The sequence below is a fragment of the Chenopodium quinoa genome, unplaced genomic scaffold (assembly GCF_001683475.1).
Source record: "Chenopodium quinoa cultivar QQ74 unplaced genomic scaffold, ASM168347v1, whole genome shotgun sequence".
NCBI lineage: Eukaryota > Viridiplantae > Streptophyta > Magnoliopsida > Caryophyllales > Amaranthaceae > Chenopodium > Chenopodium quinoa.
Window position 1 is genome coordinate 334,777 of NW_018743893.1, and position 14,705 is coordinate 349,481.

General features: G+C 34.5%; 1 protein-coding gene and 1 pseudogene across 2 annotated transcripts; both read right to left on the bottom strand.

Moving 5' to 3' along the window:
* Positions 1-1,162: 1,162 nt before the first annotated feature.
* LOC110686738 lies at positions 1,163-7,466 on the bottom strand (annotated as a pseudogene).
* A 1,181-nt stretch (positions 7,467-8,647) lies between these two features.
* LOC110686645 (peroxisomal membrane protein PEX14-like) lies at positions 8,648-14,597 on the bottom strand. 2 transcript variants are annotated; one of them, XM_021863248.1, is made up of 13 exons: positions 14,220-14,597; positions 14,026-14,111; positions 12,776-13,017; positions 12,551-12,596; positions 12,249-12,430; positions 11,820-12,048; positions 11,676-11,732; positions 10,461-10,534; positions 10,328-10,367; positions 10,183-10,241; positions 10,006-10,050; positions 9,862-9,930; positions 8,648-9,598 (listed from the first exon to the last, which is right to left on the bottom strand). In XM_021863248.1, exons 2-13 carry the CDS (start codon positions 14,078-14,080, stop codon positions 9,185-9,187), a joined length of 1,512 nt encoding a protein of 503 aa, XP_021718940.1. In that variant the 5' UTR covers positions 14,081-14,111; positions 14,220-14,597; the 3' UTR covers positions 8,648-9,184. The 2 variants fall into 2 exon arrangements, with proteins under 2 accessions (XP_021718940.1, XP_021718941.1); XM_021863249.1 differs by lacking the exon at positions 11,676-11,732 and having other exon boundaries at positions 14,220-14,595.
* Between the last annotated feature and the right edge of the window lie 108 nt (positions 14,598-14,705).

A 14,705-nucleotide genomic window follows, 5' to 3' on the forward strand; every position in this document is an offset into this window, starting at 1 on the left:
CTTATGAAAACAAGTGTAAACAAAACAAAAATATACGTAGTATATATATAAAGTATAATAAAATATAATAATAAAAAAAAAAAATTGTGATCATTAACTTTCATACTAATATTTTTTGGAAAAAACACCTAATGATTGCCCAAAACTATGATCAATGGATCATTCATAGACAACATAGTCGTTAATTCGTTATTTTAACCAATTCGAAAATACTTATGCTAGAAAAAAAAAACAAAATAAAATAGATAGAATTAACTAACAAATATCACAGAGTCTGAATAGAATTAGCGCTTACCTTGTTTTTCTTTTCTTTTCTTCTTCTTCTTCTTCTTCTTTATTTTTTATTTTTTTTTTCATTTTTTTGGAGTTGTATTAGTGTGGCTGTTATAATAAATAGATCACTTCGATTAACACTTTGTTTGGATTGAAGGAAATGGAGAGAAAGGAAGGGAAGGGAAATAAAAGGATGGAGTATCTTTTATTTGGATAACAAATGAGGAGGAGGGAATTAAAGAGATTAATTTATAAGAAATTGATCTCTCTAACAATATAGAAATATGAAAGGAAAACGCATCTTTCTTCCCTCTCCTGCCTTCCCCTTCCCACCCCTTCCCCTTCTTTTCCTTCCCAATAATCTATCCAAACAAACCGTGAGACTTTACAAGTCAATATATGCACTATTGGGTCTATATTTGTTTACTACTAATAGTAATACAAATATACAATAATTCATAATGATCACAAATATCATTTTGGACTCATCCTACACAATGTTTTATAGCATGAATGATTGTGATTCTGAGAATGATATAAGTTGATTGGTTCAAAAAAATGATATAAAATGATAATTGTTGATATCTTTCCTTTTTTTGATGGATTTAGTTGGAAAATATTTGGTAGCAAAAATAATTTTATTGACATTTAATGTAGGATTGTAGGTGGAGGAATGAGGTTTCATATACCCCAAGTACTGAGTTATTTGAATTATTTATAAATTTATTTTATTGATATTGTTTCCTTTTCCAATGGTTGTAAATGATATACAATAATAATTGTTGATATCTTTCTTTTTGGTGGATTTAATTGAACAATATTTAGTAACTTAAATAATTTAGAGACATTTAATGTAGGTTGAGTAATGAGGTGTTGGACGTAGGGGTGTTCAAAAATCGGCCCAGTAAAATGGACTTGACCGACCTCAAATCAGACTAGATCGAAGAAACCGGTCCAATTTCTGGGTAGAGAAATTTAAAAATCTGGTCTTCAATCTAGTCCCATCCAAAACCTCTAAAAGCTGGTCTTGGTTCGATCAATTTTTTGTTTAAAATTATGAATAAAACTCTCGTAATTTTTACTTTTTATGTTCAATATGATACAAATATTTTCAAATTATGAGTTATTTTGTTCAAAATAGGCATTAAATAATCATTTTCCTTATGACTTTTTCTTTTTATTATTTTTTCTTTTTTTTAAAAAGAAAATATAATAAAAAGTATAGAAAAGAAGGAAAACTAGTCTAGTCCGAGCAAAACCAGTCCGGACTTCGGTTCTTGAATTTGAAAATTCCAGTCTTTAGTCCGGTCTTGGACCAATGAGGCCTCTTGGTTCTGCATTTCTTTAATAATATAAATATGCTTTATTTTTGTTAAACCAAAAAAAAAAAAAAAAACTCAACTAATACTTCGTATGACAATACTTAAATAACAAATTATCACCAAATAATAATAAACCCACTATAACTTACTTATATGGCCAAGATAGTCATTATATTGTTATTGAGATATCTGGTACATTAACACAAGTGCACTGATGTAGGCTTACTAGACGTGTTGGTTTCCTCATGTTTATTAGTCTAGGGTACATCTTCAACCGATTTTCATTTAAATATTGCATTATGGAAATATGGAATCCCCAGAAAATATGGAGTTGAAAAAAAAACAGAGAAGCTGACTGCAAAATGCCACAGATCATATCAAACCTGATCTGAGAAGAAAGACTTTCTTCAAATGAAGTAAAAATAAATGAGCCTACAAAAGAATAAAAATGAATAATTGACAAATATATTTCCTCAGAAAATCTAAAGTGACCGGAAATCTCAGACTCATCCTATGTACTTGATGATGGTCGAGGCTTTGTATACATAGAACTTATTAATAGACTTTTTCATCATCTGTAATCTTGTCCATGTCTTTGCTTGGGCGTTGTATGGCTTCGATGCTCTTTTCCACCAGGCTTTGATGAGGCATTTCCATACCAGATCATCCCTAATACAGCTATCATCATGCCTACTACCACCTGTAAGTTCAGACCTCCTTTCCCAAAAAAGACAAACCCTAGAATTAGAACAAGGATTGTCTTCATATGGCGAAGTACTTGGAAGGACACAGCAGTGAATCTACCGATGCAGATAAACTGGCTCAGGTTTGTTCCAATTGCAATTATGCATGAAAGAATAATTAACACCTGCAGGAACCAAGAAATGGATATATAGGTGAATATAAGAAAATAAATATCTGATATCAGCAGACAGCAACAAATTGATATACGAAGTACGTCACAAAAAGTTTCTACTCCAATATAGATATATTACATCTGAGTTAATTCACTCCAATATTTAAATGAAGTTTCAGGCTCGTACAAAGAGCCAGTAAACAATAATCTGAGACCTAACTGTTCCATCAGTGTGCATTTGGAGCATAAAAGTTTTGCAATACAGGTGCAGCAGGATAAGCAGAAGAGGCAGAACATTAACAGAGTATAGAATGTATCAGACTGTGAAACTCAGTCTCACACTTGCACCTCAATCAATCAAAGCCTTAATCCCATAAGTGGGGTCACACTTGCACCTCAGTACCTCACTATTCCGGGGATAAGGTAAGCACAGATATACACTAGAAAGAAATGCAAAAAAAAGGTGCACAAGATAAGTAGCACAATTTACTCAAGGAAGTTTTCAGATAACTAGAGCCACATATATGACATACTGCACATAGCACAAGTTATAATAGTCCAGCTTCAGCTAGTATAAGACTATTCCAACTAAACTGTCAATCATAACTTTACATAAGTGGAATTAGCTACAGGCATCCTGGTCAAATAGAGTCAAGCACATGAAATTACAAGGAAACTCTTGCCAGGTTCCACACCTTGCATGCTTCCTTAAGCAGCCCATAAAGAAGGATGACAAGGATAGCGCCCATCAGCAGCAACCAACAATGAAATTTGAAATAAACCCCTCTCCAAATTCAAATGGAAAAAAATTGTTCTGAATATGGAATAAAAGTCTACTTACCACATGTAGTATAGTTGAATGCATCAATTCTCTTATCTGTCAGCCAGTAATCCAGGAACGGACCCAGTAGAAGCAGGGTTCCAGCCTGCGCTGGTGCAGTGTGGCCCAAGAGGTTGAATGAACTGAGTGAATACTTCTTTTGGAGAAAATGACTGCATACACAACACATTAAAATTTAATAATAGAAGCAACAAAGAAGGTATGACAAAGTAGAAACTCTAGAAAGTCTACATTCTATCAAAGCTTCCTGCCTTCCCTAGTAATAAGATAAGAGAAAGCTAAAATGGAATACAAATGATGAAGAGAAACCATTCTTGACTGACAAGCAGATCTCATGCAAGTCTGCTCCAATACTTCAATTAAAAAGAATACTATCTTTCAAGAGTACCATAAAGTAAAAGTAATTGAAAAGAAGCCTATTGTCCATTGTCTGCGAACAGATGAGTTGGCATGATAGTGGAAATCTTACTATAAATACAACATATGATTTGCTTCGGCAAATGAAATCTAATGATTAAACATAAAGATCAGAGAATAGGAACAAGCACAAACAATACTTGATCTACATCTCGACAAGCCCCAATAAACCATGAATTGGAGAAAAAAGAATTTCCTAACAAAAGCTATGAAATCTGCAAAGCCATCCGTTAAAAAATTAAATACCAAAAAGCATCTGGCCAGTAAAAACAAGCCTTCTGAAACCTTGTAATATATTATGAACCGTCATATTTTATAACAAAAATAAAAGGTACAAGAATGAGATTTAGATTGAAAATCCTGGAATTACAGAAAATTAGAAGAAAAGAATATCAAGTTTTTGAGTGGCCTTATCACTCCCTAAAGCTAAACAAACCAAGGCTACCAAGCTATAAATGCAATATTCTAAATGCCTCTTGTTTCCTTACTCTCCCTTATTTATAGCATTTTCGATTCTCATTCACCTCTAACTACCTTCCTCCTCAACTCCTCAAGATAGAGAAGATATTAGTATATTACTAACAAAATAATATTGGAGTATTGAACTAAACTATAATGCCACTCCCCTTAAGCCAGTTCATAATATAAATACCGATATACAATACCATGAACATTAATACATAAACTAATGCCTCAATAATAGAAGTTCACTTCATCACCATTTCCAGCTAAAAAGCTGGACAACAGCTCTGATTAATTCCCAATCAGCTTCAATGCCACTCCCCTTAAACCAGTTCATAACATAATCATTAAAATATATCAATTTCATAAACCTTTCCCAAGCTTCAATGCGCGACAAATCCATTAGAGTCCAATCACAGAAAAGGAACCATACAACTAAAGGAACCAGAACCTTGTTACATAGTAACAAATTGCCAACATGACGAAGGAAAAAGGAGAAAGCAGAATTTCTCCCTCCAACCAAGTAATCCAGATACTGGCTTTTCCATTGCATCAGTTTACCACAAACAGAATATAAAACATGACTAGTCTATAATCCTCTTTCTGATGTATACAACATCCAGCACTACCATTAGTACCATATCCAAACAGAACAAGGCTCAAAGAGAGTTGTTGTGAGCAGATTGTGTCGCCTGATCCTTGTGTCTCAATTGCCTAAAACAGAGAATATATATATCCAGTAAATAGTCAAAATACAATCAAATACCCTATCAAAATTTTAAACCATCAACATGGCTCAATTACCTAAAACAGAGAATATATATATATATATCCAGTAAATACAAGCAAATACAGTATCAAAAATTTAAACCTAGGTCACAGCCAGTGGAAACTCTGCAATCATGAAGTAACTGTTGATGGAGTCTACATGGCAATGAAAGTGATTTTGAACTTACATATTGCTGCAGAGCAATGCTCTACACTGCAATTGACGCTGCTACAAAACCTTTCATATTTACACTCACGTCAGTAACAGTACAGACACCAACACCTATCAGCACAAGCCCAATGCTGAGCTTGGTGTCTCTGGAATATTGCATGCTATCAAACACGATCTCAAAAAGGCACAGTACAGGAATCATGCTCAGCTTTGCTATCTGAGAATTAAAAGCTTAAGTTTACTGTAGTATCAGTACTGAAAACAGAAGATATAACCAAACTGATCTCTCACCTGATAAAAACCTACTGAGTTCCACATAAGACTAACATTCATGCCAACAATTGTAAAGTTAGCAAATAAGACAAATTTCAACAGCTCCAACAGAGGTAAATGAGAAGGTTGTATAAATCCAAGCCAGCGAAGAACAATCGTCATCAAAGTAGTGGCGACAAAATGCAACCCAGTCAAGGTCGTTGCTGCAAAATGTTGTTAATAAAGTCATTAAAATGTAAGGAAAATGATGAATGTGAAACTGCATATAACATATATGCAAAATCATAAATATATATGTAGCTAACATGAACCTTGAACCATTGAATCTATCAGAACTTAAGAGGTTGAGAGGTAAAGGAGAACAAGCACCAGAAGCTGCATATTCTCTCACTCAACTAAGTAAGCATGGAAGAGCATATACAATCACAATAAATCAATGGCCTATTACAGAAAAGTGAAATGGGTTTGAAAAAAAGGAGATGTAATGAAACGCTTGGGTAATACACTCCACAAACAAATCTTTCCAAACGCTCCAACAGTGCCTTCTCAAACATTACAGAGACTAATCATCATTAAAAAATATCTTCATGAAACCACATTCATACAGGCAGTGCTCCTTTTAATATGTTGTACTTCTACCATAACTGATAGCTCAACCATGACAAGTCTCTGAAGTTTGAACACATCCATATTGATCACCCTACCAAACGTTTCGTCTTTCTATCTAAAATATTCATCTGCTCATTGATATGCATGTACAATAGTGTTCATTTATGAGAAAACATGTGTATGAGAAGTCACAAACAGAACACCTGCCAAACAATTCGATATTGAGAACAGCAAATAATCTCAGACTAGAATTCAATTGATGGTCAACATGCATTTTTTACATGTGTTGAGCACGTACAAATGTCATACTAATAATTTTGTTCATATCTAAGCAGTTGGTTATTAAAAATATGATATCATAAAGCAGCAGGACTTTTACTAACTGTCTTGATAAATCCCTTTATTCGATTGTAATATGAACATATCCCAACATCAATATTATACAGTTTGCAGTCGCATAAACACAAGTCATGATATTGCTAAAGCAAACTTCAGAAATTTATGAAGCTAATTCACTTTATCTTTATTACAATGATATTCTTTCATTGCAAGACAGCAACCTCATTTTACCATAAGAGGGATATATAAAGGAACTAACCAAAGCTAAAGCCATATGTAGCCATCAACGCCTTGTTAACAACAATAACTCCTACCGAAGTGACAACATTGAACATCCAAGCAGCCGCGTCAACTGCAGCTTTCGTATCTGCCTTGCTAGCTGGAGCCATCTCTCTAAATTCAAATATCAAGTTGTAAAATCCTCAGCCCACAGCTTTGTTATAAAATTGGCAAAATTCCATGTGCCAGAACAAGCCTTTTCATATAACACTATTCTGCAAAAATAGGGTGTAACACTATAAGATTACCGTGAAAATTCCGGAAAATCATACTACATTAATCATGCGTTACTGATAATTAGCAAAGTAACACTTATGGGATCAAAATGCAATAATATATCTTCAATTCTTCATAACAATTATATGATACACGATCAAATAACCGACAAGTAATAGTGCATTGATATTTTAAACGATATGTAACAAAGAATTAAACTTGAACCTGTGATTCACGGAGTTTAACGTTTGCACTAAAAATTAGGAAATTTTCATCATCATAAAGGTCCAAGAACCCTATCACCCTAAATTTCCCCCAAATTAAACAAAAAGCGACATTCTACTTCATCTTTTCTCAGGAAAACCCTAGTAGAAATTAATCAATTTCAACATTGAGGATCGATAGAATTTCCAGAATTTCAAAGCCTTACAAATCAAATTAAAATTAATTCAACAGAAATACATTTAGAAAATCAAAGGAAAAGTAGAGGAGAGAGAAAATGACCTCAAGCACAGGCTCAATCGCAATGGTGTTAACCATTGAAGAGGAACAAAAAATGGAAGTTTTTCGAATGAGAGAGGGAGAGTGTTGGAGAGAAGAGGGTATTGTCAGTTACGACTTACGAGTATCACTAGAACTGATAAATGTTATTTTAATTAATTAATTAATAATTTTAGTGAAACGCTAAATGACGTTCTTATGGCTTATTTTACCGGGTAACGCCCACATTTTAAAATGAATGGACGAATTTACCCTTTTCATGTACTCCCCTCTAACTCGAGAACATTCGCTCTCCTCCTAACAAATTAATCCACCACCAATTAAGGGACATTCATCGGAGAAAATGTGGTGATATTTTTTTTGTATGTAACAAAGCCGTAAACATTTTATTTTAAAACCAAGGTTGAAAACAAAAAAATTCGTAAACCCGCATGGTTATACGAAATTTTTGGGCTGTTTTACCATGATATTCTTTATAAACGCCTAAAAATTTCATATAACCGAGCGGTGTTATGAAAAAATTGGCGTTTTGCCATGATAGTCCAAAAAAACAAACCCAAACGCCTAAACATTTAGAACTACCAGGGTACCGCCCAAAATTTTCGTAAACCCACACGGTTATACGAAATTTTTGGGCGTTTTCACATATAACTGTGCGAGTTTATGATTTTTTTTTCGGCGTTCACCCGTGATTTTCAAAAAAAGTAAGTACCTTTGCCTTTCAAGAAAAAAAAATTAAATTATTATGGTGGTTTGTGTAATGGGATGGTGGTGGTTTGTATGTAAAAGGGAGGAGGAGGAGGAGGTGGTGGTGGTGATAGTACTTTAGAGAGAGAGGGTGGTAAAATAAGGGTATGTTTGTAAAATAACTTTTTTTTTTGCGGGCGTTAACTGGAGAATTGAGAGCGCCGTTTAATAACCACATTTCACAAACATATTGCTAATCTACTTCAATCCTTCATTAGGTGAACTCAAAACCCACCTCATGTCTTCGAGCCATATTAACCGTGTTGGACTTAGGTTTGTCAACTCTAACACTCTCATATGAATAACAATATGTTTGTAAGATCCTCTCCAAAAAATTGTGAGATGGCGTTCGATGAATGTCAAGCTCTCGACTTATCGTTCCATGAGTCACTTCATAAGGTGCAAGACTGCATAAACGGCAACCCAGCAAAATGCCTTATTTTCATGTCAAAGTCTTAGATGATCAATATGAAAATAGGTTCAAGTTACAATTCAACCTCATATATGTGTGTACTTGGTATATTATACAGTATATAATTTGATCATATGTACAAGTAGAGACAACTTAAAAGAATTTGACAAATAATCGACTATGATTCTATGAAGCTTTTTGATTAATTCGTTCAAGACATATATCGATTCATTATTAACAATTTACTTGAGCCCGTGTCCTCCTAAGAATTTAGATCCTAGACAAGCCACAATCAATTGAAGTAAAGGCAATGAAGAGACAATTCTAGGAGCCAAGTTATAGTCCTGACATACATTGGTACAATGGAATTGTCCTAAAAAGATGATAACCGGATGATTTGCTCATCATAAAATCGACTCACATTTGGTCATCCATCTAAAACCAAGAGGAATCAATCCAAGTGCATATTATCTCTTTATTTCGTATCGTAGAGTGACTGCAACGAAGATGTTCCACTGGAAATCTTTGAACTATACTAAAGAATGCATAACCCGATACTGTGGATACATCAGTATACTAATTACTTGGTAGTCACCAATCTGTTATTCTTGATGTACTCTGTGCTCCACATTACATATAAAGCACTTGAGACATATGAATAAGGTAAGATTTAGAATCCGTCTGTTTGCTTCTCTATTCACATCTCAGTAATTTGCTCTTCTTCTTGAATCTCACTAGAGTATGTTTCTGAGCTTCCCCCTCCTAGGGTCAAATCTAAATGACCACCAGATTCAGACATCTGTGTAGCTCTCTGCAACTCATCAAGCCCCTCCACAGGCTGTGGTGCTTCGTCAGCCCTCAGATTAAAGTCCTTTGGAATTGATTTAGCCTGTCGAATGGCTGCAGCTGCTTCTGGCATTGATACAGATGGAGGTTGAGGTGGGACCCACCTGCGTTGAGCTGGACCAACATTTACAGCACCACTGGACCCCGAGCCTAACTGCTCACTCTCTATCTTTTTAAATTCAGCTATTCTATCTTTTTGCTTCCACCAGGTATCATACCAAGGCGTAGAATTGTCGTTGTTAGGAGGCAGACCACCTTCCCAAGGCTAATTAAACAATTAACAGTTAGATTTCAATCTAACTACAAAAACTCAAATGCATTGACATTTATTCACTCTGGGTCATATTCCTGAAATTCCTCACATAAGAAACATACAGAAGCAATTTATGCATCAACCGTCAAAGAAAAAAATATTTAAAGCATGTGATAATGTACGTTGCAGTCCTTTCACGGCTTTTATATGAGATGATTAGCAAAATTACTTGGAGATTGTCAAAAAGCAAAGTGATGAATATCAAAATTTAATACCTTAACTCTAGGAGCCAGATTTGGGTTTGATATAGGTTGATTAGGATTTGGGGGTCGATCATCAATTTCCTGAAGATTAAGCCAATAAATAAGACTAAAATCCAAATTAGTTGTTTAAAATGTAGTGATATGATATTCACTTACTCTGACATTAGGTGGTCTTTCCCCTCTCTGCACCATAGCCATGATCTGCAACAATAATCAAGAATTAGTAACCAGCAGTTGGTAAATGGAGAAAATAATAATTCTGTACGGAGTACAATGTACAACACACTATGCTGAGAAAATTTATGCATAAGAAGAAGAAGAAAAAAAACAAACCTCCCCATAGGATTTTGGATGAGGAGGCTCAGCTGATGCAGGTGGTGAAACCGACCTCACTGTAAGAAAGAAAATACACAGAGTAACTGAAATGCACATTGAAAGGGTTCAGCAATCAACAAGTGAAGCATAAAAATGGCCTCACCTGATCGCATGTCATATTCAGAATTCCTGTCCATTGGTTGCTGAATATGTAAAGAAGAAAACAAAGGGTTAATATGAAAACTGCAAGCTCATCCAACCCTAACATCAAAATTCTAGGCCAAGTGTCAACTCACCACTGAACGCGCTTTAGAGCCATCTTCTAGGTATCCTTCCCTGACATTGCTTCTCCCACCACTGTGTGATTGCCCTGAATATTGACAGGCCAAAGGCATATGAACATGAACAGCAATATGAGATAACATGGCAATAGAAGACCGCATCATAATCCTTAAACATCAATAGGTAGATATTCAAATTTATGTAGGATTGAAAGTAGTCAATGCAACAATAAATCCAAATAAAAAATGAGTAAATGCAACATAGTGAAGGTTGTAATTAAAAATCATCATCATAAAGGATATTTTGCACCAAGCAAAAGCATACACTCATTCTATTAAATGATCAGCAACTATTCAGTACAAAAATTATCACAAAATCTCCAAATTTTTTGGAAGGATGTCAAGGACAAAAGAAACAACTTAATCAAAGGAACATAGATGGCTAGAGTAGGTTAAAGATTTTTTTTTTTTTTTTTTTGGTTAAAAAACAAAAAAAAAAAAAGGAAAAAAGAAGTGAATGTAAAGATTTCAACTTATTGACACAAATTTATGCATGGAGACATTTTGTTCCACTATTAAATTCAGAATGTGATCAATGAATCAATGATCACCATAATCCTCGTCATTTGTTCAGAAGTAAGCAAACTATTCAAAACTAGAGATGATAATATCTTAATAATCTTGAATCAAGAGATACCAATGGGAGATCAATGAAGTACAGAAATAAGTTGCTAACACAAAAGCAGTTGGTATGCCAAATTGTCAATCAAAATGTGTAGCGCACTATGTTTAAAATCTTAGTACACTCCAATTGACAAATGAAATCAACCTGAGAAGGATAAGAGAAAGCTATTTAGACATTGAGTGGTTCTAAGCTTCTAATGAAGTAATGACAGAAGCCATCGAACAAAAAGAGTGCTCAAAGTTATAAAACATTTGCAAAAAATGCTCCTACACGCCTGTCTGGCTAAACATTTACAGAGAAATTAAGTGGAGTTAGAACCTTAACATAAATTATTTTTTACTTATCATCTTCTCATTCTACCTTTTAACTCATGAAAAAAAGATAATGTCTTTGCAATTCCCATTGAATACATGATAATTATGAGAAGAAGTTAAAGACAGTATTCTCATGCTAACAATTTAAATAACGTGTTTGCACGTACATAGAAGAAGCAATTCACAACCGAATATGAACACATATTAAACTCTAGCAGATCCATAGGTCACCTTCTAATCCTGTCATTTCACTTATCATTGATCTGAAATCCGCAAAGTGTTTCTTTTCTGAAATTAGTAAAAGATATACAATTGGAAGAGGTAAAATCAAAAGAATGGAAAATTATACGAGGGATAAAACTTTAAGTAACAAACCTTCATTCTTTGAGATCACCATTTCTTGACTGGTCTTTGCAACATCAGCCGCTGCAGCAGCAGCTGCTTTTGCAGCTGCCGCAGCTTCTTTTGCAGCTGCCGCAGCTTCTTTTGCAGCTGCCGCAGCTTCTTCAGCCAAACTCGGTTTTTTATCTGTTTCCTCTTCATTGGTATCATCATCCATAACAACCCCACGAATCCAAGACTTCAGCTTAGGAATGACAGAATTCTGTAGATGAGAAACATCTCACATTATTAACAACATATTGAAAGGCTAATTCAATAAGAAGAAAAAAAATAACAATTTTGTAAATAAATAAAATTCTACAACCAAATAAACTTGCACAAAGAAGAAAAAGGAAATGGGAAATGTAGCGGATAGAGAATTAAGACACTTGAAAATTTTAAGAAATGCTACAGTAATCATACTTTAAATACTATAGCTGTTCCAGCACCAGATATGGCCAGAAATCCTATAGCAAGCACCGCATGCGACCAGTGGAATCTTCTAGCCATTGTTGACATGACACCAGATTGAACTGGAGCCACCGGCTGCACAGCTTGCATAGGGACTTGAGCTTGAATATTCGTTGCAGGAGTTGGCTGTGCAACTGTAATGATAGAAAAAACATGTAATTCACAAGGTTAGACATGTCCAAACAACCTCTTAGATTTATACATATTATAGCTGCTTCAAGGTTGTTAAACTCATATATACCAATGTATATTACCTTGATTTGTGCTACTTTGACCACTGGCAACAGCAGGAGATGGGTCCTGTATTTTTTACAGAATGTCAAGCTGCATGACAAGCAATAAAGGGCCACGAAGAAAGACAAACAAGACAAGACGTGCACACAGACACAATGACTATTAAGTTTTCTAACACATCTTGAACTTTCCTTTTACCCTTTCCCTATAAGATTTCAGTTCAAACTACAAAGTGAGTTACTTACAGGTACACGGCGGAATGCTTCATCGATTTCCTCTTTTGTGAGACCTTTCTTCTCGAGAAAATTTCTCCGGTGAATCACAGGAGATCCTTTAACTCTTGGGTGAGAGAGGAAATTGATAGCATTCTGAACCTGATCCTCTCGTATAGGTTGAGAATTTACAAATACAGTTTTTGATGAATTTTCTGCAGGAAGCTCTGATGTTGCTGGGGGTTTATTCTCGACTGCTTGTGCAGGTTCCGGAGCTGTAAATGTGAACAGAAGGAATATGAATAATATGCAACTGTAGTACATGTACAACATCCACACATCAAACTGAATAAAAGCCCTGAAAATCGGTCAGAAAAACTGAAGAGGTCCCTATGATGCTATGCCTGTTCCATTGGGCAGGATAATTGATCGGATGTCAAAACACTGATATTCACATAAATAACATGTAATTCCAAATCAACATTCTTTGAGCTTTTGAAGTGCACAAGATCATAAAAGTACAGTATTAATTCAGACAGTAGTTTAGTCCAAGATGCACAAAATTTTCAACATCCCCAAGCAGCTAATGCAGAAGATATGCACATCCACCTTCTTTTGTTAGAACAAATTAAGAAATTGTTTTTCATTCACGTTGAATATAACAGCGGAACTACAGGTTATGCCATGCATCATCCAGAAATCTGATATCTAACTGAGAAAATTAAAAGAAATGCTAATTTTCTGCTGAAACTGAAAATTTTACAACATGAATCTTATCAGGCTCTACTAAATGATGATTACAGTTTCCGATTACTTCGTCGATATCATATATCTGGTCTAGCATGCTTCACATTCACTTGACACAATCTTGAGATAATTTAGATAGTTTTGAATGTCCAATGTTCATTAGTGGCATAATAACTACGGAATACATCAAATACAATAAACAAACCTATTACAATACCGTCATTAACTAACCCCACCATTTATTAACACCCACCAAATGAATTGTTCAAGATTACAATTACTGTAAAAGATTAATTTCAGCTCAATATCAACAACTTACAATCCTCCAAATTCAACAATAAAACTTCCCCAAAATCCCAGAAATTGGAGCATGCAATCTTGAATAATGAGTACTTAATCTTATTGCAAATGAGCAGAACAAGCAGTTTGCAAACGATTCGGATAATTATTCTACTCAATCAAATTAAAATCTAAGTGGGTAAATTTCAAATTGACAAACAAATAATCAAGAACAAGTAAGAAAGATAGAGAAAGACCTGAATTAGGGGGGTTGTTGTCGGAGGGATTTGATGGGGGTGATTCGCTCGCCATTGCACACCAACCCTCAAATCATGAAATCAAACTGTAACAAAATTCCCAAGTGTTAATTGAAATTAAACACGAAAATCTTGAATAATGAAATTATCTGTGAAAGCTATAGTTTGGGAGGAGAGAGAAAGAGAGAGCTTACTGGGAGAAAGTCGAGAAAGAAAGAAGACGAATGACGAAGGAATGAAATGAAAAGAGTTGAGAAAATGAAGGTGGTCTTCGAGTGTAATGAGGTGTGAAGTTTCAGTATTCAATCAGTAGACGCCAAAATTCAATCCCTCCTACAGTCATACTTCTATTTTATATATTTATCTCTTTTTTTTTTTTTCTTTTTTTTTTTTTTTTTTTTTTTTTTGAGATGGGAGAGCAAAGGTCAGTTGATGTCTCTTCAAGACTCGGAGATATCAATAATGGTGTTTTTAGACCAACATTATACCAAACGCATGTTTTAAAATGAAGCCATTTAACTTCAACAAAAATATTAGATTCATGATTCATAGGTACTTCCAACTACACATAAAAACATGAGTATATCGTATTCATGTTAATGTGAATTTCGCATACACTTAAAATTATGACGTGTAACTCTTCCATCGATTATTTGGAGTTGAGTACTTGTGTATCGTAA

Coding starts and splice junctions, on each gene's coding strand:
- LOC110686645 (XM_021863248.1), bottom strand. CDS start 14,080: ATGGCGAGCGAATCACCCCCATCAAATCCCTCCGACAACAACCCCCCT. Junction 13,018..14,025: donor CAACAACCCCCCTAATTCAG/GTCTTTCTCTAT, acceptor TCACATTTACAG/CTCCGGAACCTGCACAAGCA. Junction 12,431..12,550: donor TCAAAGTAGCACAAATCAAG/GTAATATACATT, acceptor CTATCATTACAG/TTGCACAGCCAACTCCTGCA.